The sequence below is a fragment of the Rhopalosiphum maidis genome, chromosome 1, assembly GCF_003676215.2.
Source record: "Rhopalosiphum maidis isolate BTI-1 chromosome 1, ASM367621v3, whole genome shotgun sequence".
NCBI lineage: Eukaryota > Metazoa > Arthropoda > Insecta > Hemiptera > Aphididae > Rhopalosiphum > Rhopalosiphum maidis.
The window spans coordinates 40,319,067-40,341,684 of NC_040877.1; the positions used below are offsets into that span (position 1 = coordinate 40,319,067).

At 25.2% G+C, this 22,618-nt stretch overlaps 2 protein-coding genes across 2 annotated transcripts; one reads left to right on the forward strand and one right to left on the reverse strand.

Moving 5' to 3' along the window:
* Positions 1–38: 38 nt before the first annotated feature.
* On the reverse strand, positions 39–10,035 carry LOC113549092 (cathepsin O-like). The gene is made up of 7 exons (XM_026950249.1): positions 9,743–10,035; positions 8,814–9,019; positions 2,257–2,392; positions 1,400–1,548; positions 1,287–1,331; positions 933–1,192; positions 39–238 (listed from the first exon to the last, which is right to left on the reverse strand). The coding sequence occupies exons 1-7, from the start codon at positions 9,923–9,925 to the stop codon at positions 198–200; spliced, it is 1,020 nt and encodes a 339-aa protein (XP_026806050.1). The 5' UTR covers positions 9,926–10,035; the 3' UTR covers positions 39–197.
* A 628-nt stretch (positions 10,036–10,663) lies between these two features.
* On the forward strand, positions 10,664–16,290 carry LOC113558615 (calpain-D). The gene is made up of 12 exons (XM_026964113.1): positions 10,664–10,795; positions 10,891–11,128; positions 11,185–11,468; positions 11,533–12,101; positions 12,865–13,048; positions 13,220–13,422; positions 13,480–13,979; positions 14,046–14,213; positions 14,280–14,485; positions 15,424–15,569; positions 15,636–15,814; positions 15,875–16,290. The coding sequence occupies exons 2-12, from the start codon at positions 10,899–10,901 to the stop codon at positions 16,053–16,055; spliced, it is 2,850 nt and encodes a 949-aa protein (XP_026819914.1). The 5' UTR covers positions 10,664–10,795; positions 10,891–10,898; the 3' UTR covers positions 16,056–16,290.
* The last annotated feature ends 6,328 nt before the right edge of the window (positions 16,291–22,618 follow it).

A 22,618-nucleotide genomic window follows, 5' to 3' on the forward strand; every position in this document is an offset into this window, starting at 1 on the left:
AAAACAATTTAGAATTTATTAATAATAAGGTGCAATAAATTATCCAGTATAATATATATTTAGTAGACCATGATGTATTCAACGGATACTTATTTTAATTAGATAAATTATTTTAGAAAATTATAATAAAATACTTTGTCACGCATTAGTAATCTGTGTAACAATTGGTATTACAGCATTATTACAGCAGTTTTACGCTACACAACGTTTGTAACCACATCAACTTCCCATCCAATTCCTGAAAATGTTTTTAAATATATCAATATTTTATTATTTTATAATATTAAATAGGTACATTATCTATTATAAATATTAATTTTAACTATTTTCTATTTTTAATACTTTTAATAAATAATTAAGTGTGATAATAGGTATACTTGTTATAATACGTATGTTTTTTTTCAATTTTATAGTATTAAAATTTAAAAAAACCCATGTTAATATGTATCTAACATGCTATTTTTTTAACTTAAAATTGTTTAGAAGTAAATAAGTAATTTAATGGAATAATATATATCTATAGCAGTCAATGGTATGATTTGAGTGTTGCAACATCAAATACATATGTAATAAATATTGAATAAATATTCGAATAACGAGTTATTATTAAATTTTTTTTTTAAATATTAAAAATTTAAATGTATCTATACTATTGATGCTATCATTGGAAAATTCTTTTGATATATACCTATGTAAGTAATTTGGTTTTTAAGCACTAATTTTTATTTAATAAAGTATCACATAATAAGTATATGTGCACTGTGCAGTGTATTATCATTTATTACCATTGAATGCATTCAATAATGCATACCTATTAAGTATATTATATTTAATGAAACTGAACTATTTTTTAATAAATAATAGAAAGTATATTTATTACTATAAAATGTATTATTACGGATAGAATCTACATATTATTTAAAATTACTCACCGCATTCATTGTTTCCAATAGCTACGTATATATATCCATCATTGCCAAAATTAGTTCCCCAAGAATTTTTCAAAATATAATATGGATTTTCTCCAAGCTTGTACCCAACTATTTGTGCTGCATGATTTAACGAGGTCATACTATTATCACATTGACTAAGTACACCTCCCACGTAAAACTGCCACGGCAATGCATTAAGAGCTACAGAAACTGGGCTTTTTGATAAATAGGATAATAATAGATCTTCACGATCCATCAAGCTAAAACGTTACACATATCTCAAAAATGATAGATCGTGGTACAATATGTATTTAATTAATTCATTTTATATATTAAAATTATATAATGGCTTACTTAAGTGTTAAAAATGATTTTACTTTGATTCCTTTATCAAAAGTTCTGTAATAAAAAAATGTTTCATTGATATATTTTTTAAATTATTAATTTATTTAATTTTATTAACGCACTTATTAAATGTACATATCTGATTTTTGTATACAGTTGGATAATTTTCTTCTTTAAATATAGTTATGTTATTTTCCACTAACCATAAGAGTAAAAATACAGAACTTCCACCAATACATCCTTGATTGATTCCTCCCGAACAATCTAACATCTAATAATATGATATAATAAATTTAGTTAATATTTCTACAAAATAATTAGATATAAAGCATAGTCACATAATCTTATATATTAAAAAATGAAAATGTTATATTTATATTAGTTCGGTAGAAATAAAAAAGTATACTTCGACTTTATAGATTTTCAAAATAAAAGGTGACTTTATAAGAATTTTTAATATATTCTAGTGAATATTACTACATACAATAAAATATAAATACATATTATATAGGGTTTAGTCTGTTCAGATTTATTCCACTTAAAAAGTTCGTTACATTCAACTAAAATTATCAAACAATGATTGTAAAATATGCAACTAAAATGTATTACAGAAGGAAAACAAGAAAAACTACACGTATAGTTATACTTGTTACATATAAACATCTATTTAAGAAAATATAAACTAATATGAAATCAATAATTGTTAAAAATACTTAATTTGTCAGGTATACCAAAATTGACATAAATATGCAAAGGTTAGATTAAGCAAATTCAAAATCCTTAATAATAAGTTAATAATAATTTCACGATAAATAAATGATTGTGTAATATAATATTTTAAAATCGCATGTTTATGTATTTTTTCCATCTAAAACATGAAAAAATCTGTAACATTTTTACCGTGACAAAATTATTATTTTGACAAAAACCAAAATCGATAATTAGACCAATTCGAAAAACAAGCATTTAAATTACTCACTTCTTGTACACTAAATGTTTGTAACGATCCTGTTTTAATAGCATAAACAGATTCAATCAATTCTATTACGCTAATTGCCCAACACGCTCCACAATTTTTTTGATTTCGAACAGGAGTCACCACTTTTTTTTCTCTCCTTAAAAAAAAATAAATAAATAAAGTTACAGCAAAAAATTATTTTAGTAATTATATTGGTGATTCTAGGGCTCGGAACTTAATGCACTAAAAAAGTATAAAATATGCATGCACTTATGCGCTTAAAAAAGTAAAAATATGCTTTAAAAATATGCACTTATATGAAACACGAAAAAGCAAAACAATAAAAATAATTCTGATTTTTAATTTTCAATCATATTTAAAAAAAAAAATGATACAAGAATATCTAATAATATCTCTCAATATTTATGTATTTATTTATTTATTTTATGTATTTATTTTTTTATTTACAAATTTTCATAGTAAATCTTCATAAATTATAAAATATGCTCTAAAAAATTGTAAAATTAAGAAATATGCTCTAAAATATAAAAATCACTAATTATTAAAAAATATGCACTATAAACTTTTGATATGTTTTTCGTAGTGTCTTAGAACGAATTTCTAGCTCATTTGGCAATAAATCTAACGGTTCAAAAAATAACCATATAATTGCAACAACTTCCGAGCCCTAGTGATTAGGCATAATTTACAATCTCAAATATATTAAATTATATATTGATAATATAATATAACCATCATTATAATATAAAAAATTACATGATATAAATGATTTTTGATTAGTTATAAGACTATTGTTTATTATTTATTATGTAAATTATCAACGAGCTTAATAGCGGTGTAGATAGAGACGGGGTCGTGATAGGGATATTTAGCCAATGATTCCAGGAGCATAGTGGTGTATTAATGAACATTTTACCTAAGGAAAAAATTTAAAATATCAACTTTTACTATTTTTTTATCCCTAGTCCCTACAAAAAAAAATTAATTAATATTATAAAACATTAAATACTTTTATATAGTTACTTATGTTAATACTGTATGTATCACTTTCAATTATATCTCAATTTTGTATACCTCATTTCCTTATATCATTTTTCTAATTAGGGCTGTTTACTATATTTAATAATTTATACGAAATAAACAAATAGAAAAAGTTGTACATTTATACCTGCAGTTTGTATTATTCAGTCATTAATCATTTACTTGTAAGTAATGAATTATTATTATTATATTGTTTTTGCTACTCAGCTAGGATAACCTGTCTTTTTATATTAATGTTAAGTTCATTTTAATAATCTTATTTTTATTTTTATTTTTATTATTTACATATTTAAAGTAAGTACTTAATTTTTTTATAGCAATATACTATGCTTAATGCTTTTAAACCGTATCATATTATAAATTTATAGGTGTATAACTCAAAATGTGTTATGCAATAACCAGTCTCGTTAAGTATTCGAATACTAGTATTTAAATATATTATTTGTATTTTTATTCTAGATTACTAAAATATAATTTTTTTCATTCTAGTGTTTTACTAAAAATTCCAATTACTAACATTTATAAAATGCCGGACCACTCCGAATTTTTTTTTTCAGTTTCCGCCTTATGCCAAATACTGTGTAAGTAATTACATAATATCTTTTACCTATATATCTTGTATTATATTTATTAACTCAAACATGATATGGTACACTATGGTCGCCAGTTCAAAGTATAGCCACCGCAGTCACCGGTCTGCATCTTACCAATCACCACCACTGCAACGACGTCGCGATACTGTCGATTCTCTCACCACGCCGCAAAGGCGCAGGGCTGGACAGACGAGTACCGGCCGCCGGTTATCGTTTTCTTTTGCATAAACCATTTGATTGACCAAATTCCGGATACATCGTGCCCTTGCTGCTCTACGTTTTCGCAAAATCGCGCAATCATGTTAAAATTTTTGTGAATTTATTTTGTCCTTCACGAACATCGACTTTGTTCGTCGTCGCAGTGAGATCGATGTATATTATGTACATATAATTGTTTTTTTTTTTGTTGCTCGACGCATTATTGACATAATTGCCGAATCAACACTGCAGTGTTCTTTTTTTGATTAAACCAATCTACCGAACAAATGTAGTGTTTCTTGCTGACAGGGCAAGTACAGTCGAAGTTATTGTGTTATTATTATATTTTTATAATTTAACATGTGTTCAACACTTATCATCTTTAACATAGCGACCACCATCGGGTCACCGCAGCAACATCCATCCACCATAGCCGTGTAAAATATATATAAATAAGTTTAAATCAGGGCCGCATTTAGAGGGGTACAACGGGTACAATTAGGTTAGGTTAACGGGCAGTAAATTTTTTGGGACGGCTATAGTTTTTAGGAGCAATTGTAAAGAGATACAAAATGTTGAATAAATTCTAATAATCATGATGGAAAGTAAAACAAATAATTTAATCATTTAAAACCTTTTTATCTTTTAACACATTCGAGACGCGTTACAGTATTTTATAGAAATAGTAATAAGAACAGTATTTTAATTAGAAAATTAAAATGTATAGGTAAATGTTTGGCTCCATGTGGACTGTGGAGCATCGTTTTTAATTTATTTATAAGTAATGGCAACAATTGCGTTTTCCCTAGAAATAATTTCTATTGATTTCTAATTTTGTTTCAAATATTTTGGATATATCTCGTGAATTGTATCTAATTATATCTTTATAAGTATAAATCTACTAAGTATATTTTTAAATACACATATAACATTTAATTAGTTTATACATACACATAATAATATATAATATATATTTAGTAGGTACTGAAGTTATTTTATTATTATTATTATTATGAGATATTAAAATAAATAATTTTTTTGTTTCAATAAATTATTCCTGTTATATAAAATTTGAAAGTAATTATATTTAAATGTATATTTTATATTTTCATGGGAGGGACAAATACCCAAACATATCTCCTTAAAATACGCCCTAGATTCTAGAGGGAGGGGCGGTGTAAGATTTAATTTGTACCTGGCGCCAAATTCTTAAATGCGATCCTGGTTTAAATACCTATCTATTTGCAAATAATGTTAATTCTATATTAATTAATAATTATTAATAAAAATAAATATTTCAATTACAAATTTATTGAACTAAAAAAAAATATTTGTTTAAGTATTTTAAATGCTTTTAAAAAGGATGAATTTTAATACGTATTCACTATTCTTAATACATTTGAAAAGTATTCTTAGCAAAACTAGACTAATAACATATTTCTGACATTTCTGTAAATACCATAGAAGTGTAAAACAGTAAAAACAAGTTCATAGTATAAAATATAAATATATAATATTTTAAAATAAATTAAATATGTCGTTGCATAATACAAATAGTAAAATTCATAATAATATAATGTATACGTTTTTGATATTTTTAATTGAGAAATTAACAACTTACGAGGATCTTTGTACAGAATATTTTCAAATTGCTTACGGAATGCATTTTTACCCACTAAAATATAACTCACGAAGTCATGACGACAACGTTTGAGGATACTACAGTACAAAAGTTTTTATTGTTCTTTATATAATTATATATTATGAAATTACAAAATCGCAATATAGAAACGAGCATTTGAATTAAAAGAACAAGCCTTGTAGTCAATAGACATATTATGACATAAAACATAATATAGTCATACAGATTATTGAGAATAAACATACAGTGAATAATTGTATTTTATAACATGTTGTTGTAAATAAAGTAATTAGTATTTAGCTCACGTTGCTGTCGAGTTAAAAGCTATTGTAAAACGCATACTATATGTGGAATTTCGATACTAGAGTAATTATATCATAACAATATATTATATTACTTGGGATATTAATAGTGAAATATAAATAAGTTATCAATTTATCATTGTACAATGAAATATATTTTCATGTATAAACTATGTCTATTATAATATTATAGTATAATTTATTATATTATTACATAGTTAAAATGAGGGTATTATAATATATATATTTACCAATGGCCTTAGACACCGAGGCTTAATTTAAATTAAAAAAAAAAATTATATATTTATACAATTTATACACAAAACTTGACCTTATGGTGTATACTTACTTAAATCAAATATATTGAAGAAAAAATGGGCGCAACTCCTTTAAAAAGTTATATTTGAAGTATTAGAAGTAATTGGATGTAGGTTTCATTTAACCCTATCGTGGTGGAGAAATGTGCTAACATTTGGATTGGCTACACACTATAAAGACGACTCCTCAAATATAGGTATAAGTGAATACACTACACTTTTGGTTTACTATTTTTAAATCCTGAAGAGGTAGGCGATTGCTATGTTGAAGATTTAATAACTGACTGCCATGAAAATGAAAAACTAAAAAAGTTGTGTAACTATTTAACTAATATTTATATATCTGATAAAAGTATGTTCTCATCAAAGCTTTGGGCAGCTAAATAATCAGACAACAAATGCATGCGTCATTTCACGTCATTCTTTAACAAAATTTATTATTGTAACTCTCCACAAATTCATACGTGGTTGGTTGTCCTACAGGCTACAAGAAGTCCAATTAATATTTATATTAAATTAAATAGTATCCACTTACAAAACATTCCTAAAGATAGGATTATAGGAAAGTAAAAGAACGCCTTTTAAAAAATGAAAATACAATCCAACGGTATAATAGAGGAGACTTAAGTAGGTACGAATACATTAAATCAATAGCATTTAATTTTACAAAAAATTTTAATTTAAATTAAATCCATTACATTACTTATTTATATGACATATTTTTTAACGACGTCATAACAATTAATGACAAATAATCTGTAATATATAATAATTATTTTTACACAAACAATCAATTTTTGGAGAGTAATAGAAGCCGCCTCCTCGTGGTGATCTCTCTGGGTTATGCTAAATGACTTTATTAAATTAATTTTGAGACAGTGTTTTCCAAAATATTAAACGTGAAACCGTAGGTGAAAAAAATGCAATTCAATTATTTTTGGTCAAAAAGAGGACGTGAGCGAAAGGAGTATCGCCCGAAAAAATATTATAATAAATATTTTGTGATAATATACAGTAGTAGTAAGACTATGTAATAAATACACCGTAAAATTATAAACTTGATATAACTTCTGCAATACCTGATAGTAACATTATATTAAATAATTTTTTCGGTCTTAATAATCTTACATATTATGTATCTAAAAATAATTAAAATGAAACTGATGGTTGATGGCTTATGTTTTTCATTAATTCTTAGATTCTGAGAGGAATTTTTTTGTCTTATTAACACCTTTTGGGGTAGTAAAAACTAAAAATAGTTCAATTTTCAACTATGGGGGTGATTTCTGATAGAAAAATTGGATTTGGTTGGTATATTGTGGGTGGGGGGAGGGGACAGGGGATAAAGGTAAAAAAAAAATCAATTACTTTTCTACATAATTAAGGAAAAACGAAAATGTATATGCAAATCCATTTTAGATTCATTCATTTTTTTTTTTGTGTAACTCTAAAACGAATAAAAATAAATATTTGAGATTTTCACTATTATTTATATTATTATATTCTATAATAGATACTTACATGATTTAATTTTTAAAATATTTTGATTATTTTTAAGCTATTAATAAGCAATTAAAATTATTGAATATTTTCTATTTATCGATAAAAACAATTTCACTCTGTCAAAAGTTTTGAAAATCTAATACATGGTTCCTCATAAGTTATTATTTGGAGAAATAAAACTATAAAAAAGTCGAGTGTAAATTCACAAAAAAATTTTTTATAAATGTTTAAGTTAAAAATTGTATAAATAGGTATATAGTTAGAAATATATAACATTTTTAATATTTATACCTAAGGGCTAAGATTTAAAAATGTAATATAAGGTTCTTTTCGTAATTCTACGTAATCTATTAAAAAAAAAAACTTTTTCCATAATTTGTAAAGTAAATTTTTTTCATCAAATTATGTTTGCTACTTGTAATTCAAAAACTAACAACCGTAAATACATATAATTTTCATCAAAATTTTGTACTAAAATTTTCTATACATGATAAATCATTTTGACTATTTTTAAGAATAAAATTATGGTTTTATGCATAAGTCATATTAAGTTACAAAGAATATATTTTACCAAAAATGAATAGGTAATTAATTTATAATTGTCAACATTTAAATTTAAATAATTTTTATAATTAAAAAATGGAAAATCAAAATGAGTACTGATTTTTGTATAGAGTATTTATTTACATAATAGTTTTAGTTAGGCAACAAATAATTATTTAAATTTAAACTTAAATTCTACATAGTTATGTTTATTTAAAACCACTGTATTGGTAAAATGAATTAAAGTACTAAAATGCAATATAGTTTGAAAAATAAATAAACAAATTAAGAATTTATGTTTAAAATCATCGATTCCTAAAACCAACCTAACCTAAAACAGTTATTATATGTTTGAAAAATAACTAAATTAGGTTAGCTCTTATTAGTTATTATTAAAAAATTTGATATTTGTATTTACCAGTCAATGCTTGGCAAGGTTGCTGTTGTAATAGATCTCCTAGATCTTGTCATACTAAAAGTTCCCGTTTGTGGTATCCTTAAAGTGTTTGAATTGAGGTATATTTTAGTAAATTCATCTGGAGATAAATCTGAGAATTCCGTAATTCCATAGTTGGTACATCCATTACAACTCTGTCTCAAAAGTTTAATAGTTTTCAAAGATTCCTGAAAAAATTATTAACAATAAATAAGTTACACAAGTCTTATAAAAGTTTTTATGTACAATTTAGTTGTTTTAAAATACTTTCTAGAAATATAGTCTCTATTTTCTTAATTGAAATATATTATTGTATATAATAATAGTTGTATACCTGATAATCAACCTTAATAGTTATAATGTTCATACAAGTTTAGAATAACAATTACTGACATACTGATTAGTTTTTGTATAGAACTAATTTTTTAGATATTTTTTAAAAAATATTATTAGTTTAAAGTGATAATTTATAATATGTATTATTTTAAGTTACATACAAAATGTATAATTAATTTAATGATTCACTAAAATTTAATGAAAAATCACATTTTAAGAACAATTATGTACTATTAGCTTACTATTAAATATTTAGTGATTATTAATGCGACTCCGTATGACGGTATAGGTTAGTGAAATTCTTAGACGCTTTTATAGTGAAAAGGTGAACTCCATACATTGTATGTATAATTGAACACATTAATTGCTGAATAGATGAAATAAATTACGAAAATTTGAATGAATAAAGGCCATGGGTAGGGTGGCTGCCCAATTCGCCCTCCCTGACGATGCTTTTGGTATAGGTATTCCATTTTAATAATATAGGTACCTATATGTTCCATTATTTATAACTTTATAAGTAATCCTTAGATACATAATGTATATATAAACAGACCTATATTATATTGTCTCACCTTGAACTGTTTGAATCTAATACTATGTTCTGTCCCATTCACGTAACTCTTATTGTACTTTTTAATGAATTTTTCAAACCTTTCTTGGTCTCTGGTAAACTGGGTGAATGACATAATAAAAAATAAAATTAATACAACACAACTGACAACGAGCGATGCTTTTAATATATTTGCAACGGCCATCGTTTTAAATTTATTTTTACTGCACAACAGGAGAAAGATGAAAAATTTTAACACTTATGGCATTGAAATCAATATGAATAATGAAGAGAAACGGGAAATATGTAGATGTGTAGACGTGTAGTATATAGTACCTATATACCTATTATGGCTTCATTAGGTACCTATATACAGTTATAAAAGACATCCGATATGTATAACCATACTGTATACTTGAACGCCAACTTGTCGTCACCTATAGAATTTATCTAATGTTAACGTAAAGGATAAAGTTTTAATATTATACTATATGATTAATGATTATATAAACCTGTTTTCTTTTTAGTTCTTAATACACTGGACGCGCGTAATCTGATTTATTTTTACATTCAATAAAAGCGTAATATTTTTTAATTAAAACATAATACTGAACTGATACGTATTTTGACTAATGTTTGCAAGTATTCAGTGACTATTGTGTAAAGTTAAGTGAATGAATTATGAGTGATTTAAATATACCTATTCGATGTTTCCATTTAAAATTTTGAAACGTTTTATACGTTCCGCGGGAGAAAAACGCTTGCAAAACTTCCATATCAGCAGCCACTGTTGGTAGCGCGAAGTGAGTTTATACACGAACACGTTAATCTGTATTCGAAATTTGGTTACCCTGCATAAATAGCGCGCACATTTGATAATATCAAATATCAATAAATAAACACCATAAACAGCTGTTTTGATAATGGCTAAAGAGTTTCAAAATGTAATGATTTATTTTTTACTGACTACTCTATTCTTCTAATTTAAAAAAAAATGAAACCAGACAATTTTAATCGAAATTTCGATTCATAGAACGGAATCGTTCTACAAATGTATTTAAGTGTGATGTTTATAGTGAGTTAAAATATGACGCCTAATTTATTATTTGTAATTATTCAATTAACTGTGTTAACATTTGTTTTGTTATTTTTTTAATTATTATTTTTTAGTTGTTGACATGGGATCGATTGCTTCGGTCCTTCAATGGCATTGTAGTTCTTGTTCACTGATAAATCCCACAGATCGAGTGACTTGTATTCGATGTAATGTACATAGAAGTTATGAGTGTAAGAAAGAAGTTGACCGACTTAAAACACGGACCATTCATGGATGTCCTACGCCTTATGTCACTGATATTCTGTGCGCTGAGGCAGAAATTGCTGCTGGAGCCTTAAGACTTGATGATGCGTAAGATAATTACTGTATTTTATGAATTCAAATTTATATTGTTTTCAAATTCACAGAGACCCAACCAATATTGATCATAAACCATGTGTAGTTAAGCTTCAATTTAAGTCTGTTATTTTACAACGGCGTAAATCATGGAATGGATTTGAGTATCATTTACACATGTCTGTTAGGCCATCAAAGAGTTCAACACTACTTACAACAGAAAATGACTCTTGGTTATGTAATACCTGTAGAATTAGAAACTGTTCAACTCAACAATGTCAAAACTGTGATTCGTTTAGAAGAACTAAAGGTCGAAAAAATGAAATTACCCCTATTACCATTAATATGCCAAACGGTAAGCGTGTAATAAAAATATCTATTCTAATCAATAATAGTTATGTAATATTAATTTGTTGTAGATTTTGAAAAAAAATCTACCAGTAATTGGACTTGTGAAAAATGTTCTTTTACTTTAAATCCATTTTGGTCAGATTCCTGTGAATCATGTGGTTGGAATGCTATAACAATGATGCGTGACTGTGTACGCTACACACCTCCCAAGAAAAAATGGGCATGTAAACGTTGTACCCTACTTAATGAATCTAATACAACAGTTTGTAATGCTTGTGGTGGATCAAAAGCCAAAAGCCTTTGCCCTGATGATGGAACATTACGGGAGTATTGGACATGTGATAAATGTACATTGAAAAATAAAATATCAGCACTAGTATGTAAAGCCTGTAAAACAGACAAACGTGCAAATAAAAAAAGGCGTTCAGATAGCCAGTGTCCAACTTGTACTTATGAAAATGAGCCGAATGCTAAAAGGTGTGCAATGTGTCACAAACACCTTGAACCAGAATATTATTCTTCTATATTAATATCAAATCATCCAAAAAAACAAAGTGAATTAATGGAAAACTTAAGAAGAATTGAAGAACAAGAAGCACGAGAAAAATGGAATGAAATAGTGCTATTTTGTGTCCAAGTAAATAGATTATTTTTTTTATCAATGTTATTCTAAATTATTGTATAAAAAATTATCATGCTTTTAATAATTCATAATAATATTTTAAAATCGAATTTTCAAATCTATTTTAATCAGTTAAAAATAGTAACAAATAAAAAACTAGTTACAAACTAAAAAAATATTATTATTATTAGGTTTTGAAATAAAGTATTTATGAATTATTAAAATAATATTAAAAATCAATTTTTTTATTATAAGGTACAAAATTTCTTTCTTTTGTACAAAATTTTCTAATATTTATTTTACAACTTTATAAATTCATAAAAGTAATTAACATGTACCTAATATAGTTTCAATATTTGATATTAAAGATACATAATAATTATTAGCATATTAAATTAAATTTTTATTATTAAATAACACAATATTTCTAATTTCCATTAATGGTTTACAGTAGTTAACATATTAGACAGTTAACAAGTTTATTCATACATAATTTCAATATTAACCTACTAAATATTTTTAGAATCTTCTAAAAAAATGTTCATGATTAAGTAATCATCTAATTGCAACAATTGTAATACAGTAAGAACTCTTTATAATGAAAAACTATGTAATGTAAATATTACAGTATAATGGTTGGTTTGATTTATAACCTATTTTATAATTCCTATTCCCTCTATTACAAAAACTCTCTATAACGTAAGAAATCTATTGATCCCTTCAAATTCATTATAGAGAGTTTTCACTGTACTATAAAAATTTATTTTAACTATTATAGAACAGTCAAGAATTTGTCGATGATTCTTTTCCCCCTGCTGCCAAATCTTTATATTATACAGAAAAACATGAAAGCTGCCGAGTAACACAATGGTTAAGACCTGAATCAATTATCTGTTCAGAATTAGATAAAGAATCGTGCTGGACTGTATTTAGAAAACCAAAACCTTCAGATATAATTCAAGGTAAATATAAAGTAAAATGCATTATAAAAATATATAATTTTAGAGTATTATCTTATTTTTAAGCTGTTTAAAAAATAAAAAAGGTAAAATTTATCAAGCTTGAAAATATTAGTTAAACTAAAATTATAATGGTGTATATTTAGTATTAATCATTAATGTTAATTAATTTAGGTGTTTTGGGTAATTGTTGGTTGCTAAGTGCTTTAACAGTCTTAGCAGAACGTGAAGATTTAGTTAGACATGTTATGGTTACCAAAGATTATTGTCAACAAGGTGCATACCAAGTTCGACTTTGTAAAGATGGAAAATGGACCACAGTTTTAGTTGATGATTTATTACCATGTGACCACAAGGGAAATTTAGTGTATAGTCAGGTTTGTACAATACCTTCTTACTTTTGTATATTAAAATAATAATTAATTATTCAACAGGCAAAGCGTAAACAATTATGGGTACCTTTGATAGAAAAAGCAATAGCTAAACTTCATGGTTGTTATGAAGCACTTGTTTCTGGTAGAGCAATCGAAGGACTTGCTACCTTAACAGGAGCTCCTTGTGAAAGTGTGCCATTACAACCATCATCAGTTCCAACAGAAGATGAACTAGATCGTGACCTGATATGGGCACAGTTATTAAGTTCTCGTCTTGCCGGTTTCTTAATGGGAGCATCTTGTGGAGGGGGTAATATGAAAGTTGATGAAGACGCTTATCAAAGTAAAGGACTAAGACCAAGACATGCTTATTCTGTATTGGATGTACGAGATATTGATAATCATCGATTGTTGAAGCTAAGAAATCCTTGGGGACATTTCTCGTGGAATGGTGATTGGTCTGATGATTCTGACATGTGGTCAGATAAATTAAAAACAATGTTGATGCCAGATGGGTGTTGTGAAGGAGTATTTTGGATATCATATGATGATGTTTTAAAGTAATAATTAAAAATAACATATAGTTTTTTTTTTTTTTTTATTAAAATATGTTGATTATATTTTAGGTATTTTGATTGTATTGATATATGTAAAGTAAGAAATAATATGTGGAATGAAGTAAGACTTAAAGGATATTTGCCACCGTTATCTTCAACTGATCACTTATCATGTGTGGTCCTCACAGTCTCAGAACCAACCGAAGCAGAATTCACACTTTTTCAAGAAGGACAAAGGCAAATTGATTTTAGTTTAAATCAAAAATATTTACTAATATTGTTATATATATACTATGTTTTTAGGAAATCAGAAAAGTGCAATAGGAGTCAACTTGATTTGTGTGTAGCAGTAATGAGAAGTAGAGAAGTTACATCTGAAAAACCTGTATGTATTGGTCGTCTTGTTGAACACAGCAAACGTCAAGTCCGTGGATTTGTTAGCTCACACAAGATGTTGGAACCAGATGTTTATGTTGTTGTTTGTTTGGCATTTAATCATTGGCATACAGGTCATTTTTATATTTATTTGATATTTTGTATTAATTTTATGAGTACGATAAAATATATACTAAGTGATTAACCAAGCATGACAACCCTCTTGTTCTTTAATACTGCATTAAATTTCTGATTTGTGGAATTTTTTAAGTATATTAGGATTATATTTTCAAATATCATTTAAGGAGTATCTCAAGGCATATATTAAAGTGTACTATGTACTAATTAATAATAGTTCTTAATAATGGTTTTACAAAATTAAAAAAAAAAATACGTATTATAATATTTAGTCGCTCAATACTCATTAATTAGTCATTATAATATATACAATTATAAAATGTTAATATATATTAGTATTAATTAATATAATTTTCAAATCATTTTATCTTAAATAGTTATTAGTGTGGATTATTATTCTTATTTCAAAAAGTTTAGTAATTCAAAAAATACTGTTCATATTTTAATTTAGATACTTAAATTTATTTAATAATATTGGTTGTTACACCTATAGGTTAAGTTGTTTCTGTCTTACAAACATATTATAACATAGCAAATTTGCTTTTAGTTGAATCAATTTTGTTGTGTTAACTTTAACATTACGACAAATTGGCCAATTATTAAATTTAAAGAGAAGAAAATTATCTGTTATCTCTTAATGACTTTATGATATTTTAATTTTTAAGCAAATACTGTGTATGAATAATACTAAAATATAAAAATGCTCATAGTTTGATGTTGAGTCAAAATGTTTATGTCCTCTATTGTAAACTATACAAGCTGCCACTAGGTTTTAAGTAGAAATTAAATCAGAATTTTCATTCTTTTTTCATAGACTCAAATCAGAATTTTAATACAGCATCTTTGGTAAATCATTCGCTTAGTATCATAAAAAAATAAAATAAACTTATTATAACTTGTAATACTTATGTACATGCCTATATTATGTTTGCAGATTTGGTAGATCCTTCAGTATACCCTGAGTTTGTTTTGGCAATTCATAGTTCTAAACGATTATTGGTAGAACAAGTGTCACCACCTTCCTTTGTTTTGGCTGATACAATCATTAACTTAACCTTAGCAAAAGGACAAAGACATGAAGTAAGTTTATCTATTTTAATTAAGTAATATTATAATCCATATAATTTACTACAAATAATGTTATAGGGTCGAGAAGGCATGACTGCTTACTATTTAACCAAAGGATGGGCTGGACTTGTTGTTGTAGTAGAAAATCGTCATGCAAATCGTTGGATACATGTGAAATGTGATTGTCAAGAAAGTTATAACGTTATGTCGACTAGAGGATTACTCAAAACGATTGACTCTGTTCCACCCCTGCATAGGTAAGAAACAAGATCATATTCGTTTTTTCCATTAAAAAATAATTTATATAACTTTTTTAGACAAGTTATAATTGTATTGACTCAATTAGAAGGAAGTGGAGGGTTTTCTATTGCTCATAAATTGACTCATAGATTGGCAAATCAAGCTGGACTTCATGATTGGGGACCACCAGGATGTTCTCATTTGCCACAAATACAAAAATCTATTGAAGGACTACACTCTCCTAGACTGATTACTTAGTATTATAAGGCAAAATATACAGTTAATTATACATTTCTGTGATTTTCATTTTTTTTTCTTTCTATAGTGCGAGTACAAATAATTAAATTAGTCAAACCAAAACTATTGTAAATAGGTTGCAAATAAAAAATGAATTGATTTTGAAAATGTATGTATTCTCAATTGTGTATTTACTTAGTACTACATCTATACTTAATTCTTAGGAACATAAAAACTATTCATTTATGAATCTCTTATTTTTATATTATTTTATAATTTATTTAGTTATCTACAACATAAGAATCTCCAAAAATTATAAAATTAATAAAAATTGATTATATTTGTTTATTTAAAAAGCAAACATTTTAATAATTGTGCTCAGAGATTTATCTTTTGTTTGTAATTGTATGTTATCTTTAAATTTTGATCTATTCTTTTTTTTTTGTCATATTAAATACACTATTTTTTTTAAACAAATATTCATTAGTGTGATACAATGTTATGTATATATATATTTTTTTTTAATTATAATATATTAAATCACAAGTTCTCGATTTGCATTGTATGAAGATTCATGGTTTCTATAGTCACTTTTATCACTATCTTTATTTGAAAATTATGACAAATTCTATTTGCATTTTACTGGTATTATTCAAACATGTTTGAGTATTAATAACTAAACAATTGAAATAGTCATTGAATGCTAGCTGAAAAAAAATGATTTATTTCATCTTACCAACTTTCAAAGTTAAAATAAATAATAGTTGAAAAAGAAAAATCTAAAAATCTCTAAATTAATTTAATCTAGAAAATTCTATGTAATTATATAAGTGGAAAAGATCCACGGAAATTTGTTTTTTATAACAAAAAAAACATAATAATAATAATTAACGAATTTTAGTTTTTGCTACCAAGCTATATTTAAAAGTTCTATTGTCATCAAAACTTATCAATGATCAATAATCATTTATCTAACTGTCCACTAGTCCACTAGAATTTATGCCCAAATAGTAAAAAAAAATAAATTACCAATACCTGATCGGCATTATCTGATCGGCGATTCTAATAAAAAACAAATCAACTATAAAAAGAATTGTTATAGGTGTTCAAAAGTATTGTTTGTTTAAATTTAAAGTAATTTCAATTAATTTTGAATAAGCTGTAATAAAAGCAATTAAAGATGTATTTGAAAATGAAATAACTATACACTTATGGTATTTTTATAAAAATCAGTCTATTCAGAGAAAAGTCCAAGAATTATCTAGCCATTAAGTATGTACACAGAAAATAAATTATCCAGACAAACCTTGAAATTAATAATCGCTTTGGTATTTTTACTCGTGGATATTATTAAAAAAAGGTTAATATTAATTTTGTTTAATTATATATAAACATAGACACATAGTTATTATTATACTTTTTTTTTATATTGTACCTCTCTGTAATCTGTATAATATACCTACATTTATTTTTTAATTAAAATGATGTCATACCCAATAAACTAACTTATTTTGGCATAACGTATGTTAATGACGGAATTGATAATGCAACTATAACGGAATTTGAAACAACGTATTTAAGTAACCAACTACGAATTTTCCCATTTTATTTGTGAAGGTATGCAACGCAATGCAATTGTATACGAGTATCTACATGATAAAACGATAAATTGTTGATAAAATGTTTCGATTTTAAAAAATTGGGATGGTTTTGAGTATATGAAATTGGATTTCGTTTGTATAGGTATTTGAAAAGGTAACTTAAAAGTTCTTAGTAGTTATTTTTATAGTTGGAAAAAATAAACAAAACATTTAAGCAAAATAGGAATTTTTACGTAAATACAATTTTTGACAAAATCGTTTTTTTTTTTATGTACCTACCTAACTTAAAATATAATAACCGCAGATATCTCAACTTACAAAATGTTTATATTACTGTTTTTTATTTAAGATAAAATTTTCAAAATATTTCGACTATTTTTAAGCTATTTATAAGAGTAAAAAATGTCAATCTTTTTTTTAGCTTTATTTTTTTATAAAAATTGTATTTAAAAACTATTTTTGGGTAGAAATGCATGAAAATTTAATATAATAAAGCCCATAAGTCATAAGTTTTTAATTTCTCAATTAAAAAATATCAAAAATATAATGTCATAATATTTTATTATAGGTTTTTAAAGTCATAATTTTGACAAAATTCATAAAAATCGCGAAAATTATTTTATAGATAAAAGTTCATAAAAACTTTTGTTTTTATACCTATGATTTAAAAATGTAATACAGAGTTTTTTATTAGTTGTTCGACCTATAGATAACTTAATCTAAATTATAAATTTTACCAGAATGCTAAATCAATGTTTTATTAAAATTTCAAGTTCAAATTTTTACGACATTCGATAGTCACTAGTAAAATAATTATTTCTCCTCAAATAATTTTTAGTATTTAATTTTATTCCAAAAAAAAAAAAAAATAATAATAACAATTATAATACCAATAGATACTTAACATTTTTACAACATTTTTATATTATTATTTCCATTATACAATAACATTTTTAATTTTTTTAAATTCTTTTTGAGTTATTTATAGGCATAAGTTTTTTTTTTAGTTTTGTTATAAATGTTGATAAAAATTATTTATATAGACATTTTAAGTTCCAATTTAAACGATAAACAATGATGTGTTAATTATTTTGCTAGATTTCAAAACATTATTCATTGTAATTTCAACTTTTATGTATTTTATATTATTATGAATTTTACTATACTTACGTAATAATACTTAATACGCCAAAAGATATTATTAAAATATGTTCAACACACGTATATTGTACAGTGTACAACACGTTTTTATATTAAATAATTAATAACACAAGCATGTTGATGCCAGGACGAACAGTGTGAACATAGTATTAATTAATTTAACCATTAAAGTACATTTACAAGTCTCTTCTTGGAAAAGTCGAAACTCGATGTCCCACACGGATAAGGATACAAATCGAGAAGCATTACTAAATCAAGTTACGAGACCACCTTCGTGTCAGTAGAGTCAGCACCACCACGGTCCATGACCACCACTCTTTATGACCCGATCATTTATAATATATATATCAGAAATCATAATAATTGTTAATTAACTTTTTAGGGTTTTCTTTGGTTTGTTCTATTAAAATGAAAATAAGTGTTGTAATCCATTACAGATTACAGTAAAACCAATACATTTCTTTTTTCGCTAAGCAATTATAGCATCTAAAATACTGTATGTCCAAATTTAAAACTAGTTATAAACTTATTCTAGACATCAGTATGTTATCTCCATTTAGACATCAAATATACACCACTAGGGCATGGATGGTGTAGCAATTGCAACTTTTTTTTCTACTTTTTCAATTTATTGCCATTTACGTTTTAAATGTGTGTCATGTAAGTACGAATTAAAATCTAAAAGTTTTAAGTGCAATTTTTGGATTTTTATTGCAGTTTTATTGCATTTACTCATATATACAAATATTTTAGTTATAGTTATCAACCATCATATTATTATAGATAAGATTATACTTTAATATAATATAATATAGTGAACCATTCAACATCTAATGTACATCAGAGAGGTATCCACTCACTTACTTTTTTAATTATTATTTATTATGTTTCAAAAATATAATATGTCTGTGATCATTTTCAAAAATAGTGTCTTACCTATATAAAATATATTTTTAATTTTTAATTTGTTTAAGATTTAAAATGTTTCAGCACACCTGGTCCTATTACAAGCAAATTGAATATGTATTATAGCATACATTTTTTCGGATTATCTTAACCGAAAATGTATTGTCCACGTGACCACGTATATAACTATTACGGTGGCTTATTGTCCGCATTTGTCCGCATACTGCGTTTTTTACGATGACCAATTATTCGAAATCCAGGTATCGGTATTAATTCTAGATATTAACTTTTATTTACGTGTATTACTATTGATAAACAGTAATAATAATTATGGGTATACTTAAAAAATACTGAACAAATTTTAACTGTGGTTAATTATATATATAAAAAAAAAAGATTCTAAGGATATTTAAGTTGTATCATAATACTGCGTGGTTACGCATTTATTAAAACAATTGTAAACTAATAAATGTTCAAAATTTACAACAATAAACATATTATAAATATTTATAATAATATAATATTATCATTTAAGAATTAAGCAGTTTCAAGATATTTTGCATTTACAGTAGGTATATTTGATTAAACAGATAATTATAAATAATCCTTAAGTGTTTAATTTTATTTGTAACGTTGTATAAGCAGAATAATTAACTACCATTCAACAAAAGACATTTTAAAATGACTTTCATGCTCATATTCTTTATTATTAACTTGAATTTTTATTATTTCCCTTCTTATTTTTATCATGATTTACTTTAATTAGTTTTCAAACGGATTTTTGAAAATGTATTATGGATTTTTGTGCATTCAGAGTACCTATGTTTTATACATAAACATGTAGATTTAGTATGAGATTTGCCAAACTTCAAAGTTTTACCATACTGGTAGGAAAAAGTAGTAGACAAATATTTTATAAACTTATGGTTCACAGAGAGTAAAGGCTGATGATAACTATTAATATAGTAATTAAGTTCCATGATATACTTCATTCGTATTTTATTAAATAAACAAATAATATCATGCTAAAACAATTATTTTTATACGATCATATCTAAATATTATTATACGAATAAATATAATTTTTACGAAATAGATAAACATAGTCAATTCACTATCTAGAAATATGTCATAATTAATTATCTTAACTTTGTATACGATTTAAATTTCATCCTAAAATAAGCATAATGTTTTTTTTAATCTATAGAGTTTACACCTTAAATACTATTATTTAATGATGAAAACATTTTTAGTAATTTATCAAAATTACTTATGAACTAAAATTATATAATTTAATCACATTAAGTTTTGTATTATAGAAATTTCCTCGGGAATTTTCCAATTTATTTGACGTAAAATCGAGCGGAACCTTCGTAATTTGGTATACTTTTAGAGTAAGAAAAGTACTAGAATTCATAAGCTCCAATGACAATACATACACAATATGACATGTATATTATGTATATTGTATAAACATAAGAAATCGATGGGAATAATATGTAATTATAAACATGTATCACTATTCTGTATATAGTTATAACATTTTGTAAATCAGTTTAATCTAATAGCGCTTAGCCTTTTAAACCATTTCGAAAACTAGTCATTTAACATTGTTTTACAAACTTTTGATCAATATCGATAATTCAAAAAGAAGTAAGCTTAATAAACCTAAAACAACTTTCAAAACTTGTAACTTGTAATGAGCCATAGAAGTAATTAGGTTCTATAAGGTTAATTTTACATTAGTTACCTACTCAATAAAGAATATCATTATATATTGTATAAACTTTAAATTTTTTTCTTACCAACTTTTTATGTTGTTGTTAAACATTATTTCAAGGAACCGAGCTTAAACTAATTTATACTGTACTAGACATTAGTATAAAAGTTTTAAAATAAATGTGACAGATGAGAAGTAGCAGAAGAAGTTTTCATATACATAATTTAATTATAAGATAACATTTGATCTAAAATACGATTGAGCTGTAGACCACTAATTCGTTCTTGTTTCAATTTGCGGGATTAAAAAAAAAAAAATTGTAAGTACTGCACTTATGAATAATATATACTTACCAACCTATGATAAATCAATGAATGCATAGGAATGTGTTTGAAATTGTTTACCTGCGGCTAAATTTACATATATTATCATTATTCAATTAGACTGATTTGATTTATGAGGGCGTGTAAAAACATAAACTACCAATATTTATTATTTATAATTTTATGAATTAAATATACATTGAAATAAATTACAATTTAAAACGCTATGGTAGACAATATAATAATTGCATATAAATAAAACAAATTTTTGAAACATTGAAACTATAGTGTACCTGCGGAGTAGTACGGACTCTAGAGGATTTGACAATTTTATATTGAAATTACTGAATTTAAATATTGCATTATAGTCATCATATATATAAATATAACATGATACATTGATGCATAGGTCTACAGAATGGATTTGATTTCTCAGATTTAGAAATGTAGTATGAACAAAAATTCATGTAAAAACAGTGTGATTTCTTCGGCATGTTATATAAAACAAATGTATTTTATACACATTAAACACTCATAGAATAAATATTTTAATTTGTGCCCTCATCCTACTCCTCATCAAAAAAAAGAAAATCATTACATAAAAGTACCTGAATCTAAATAAACTAATACATGATACTAGTAGTTAAATTAACTACATTATGCGAATGTACAACAAAAGTTGTTATTACCTACATTTTAATTTTTAATTATTTTTGTCGCAAAATTATTTTAGTAAAATATTGATTTACGAAATTATTAAATAAATGCTTCCTTAGACCACTGTTAATTTTATTTTTTATTTACAAAGAAAAAGCATTCTACTATTTTATACTTATACTATACATAGGTATCTACATGTTTAGAAAACTATTT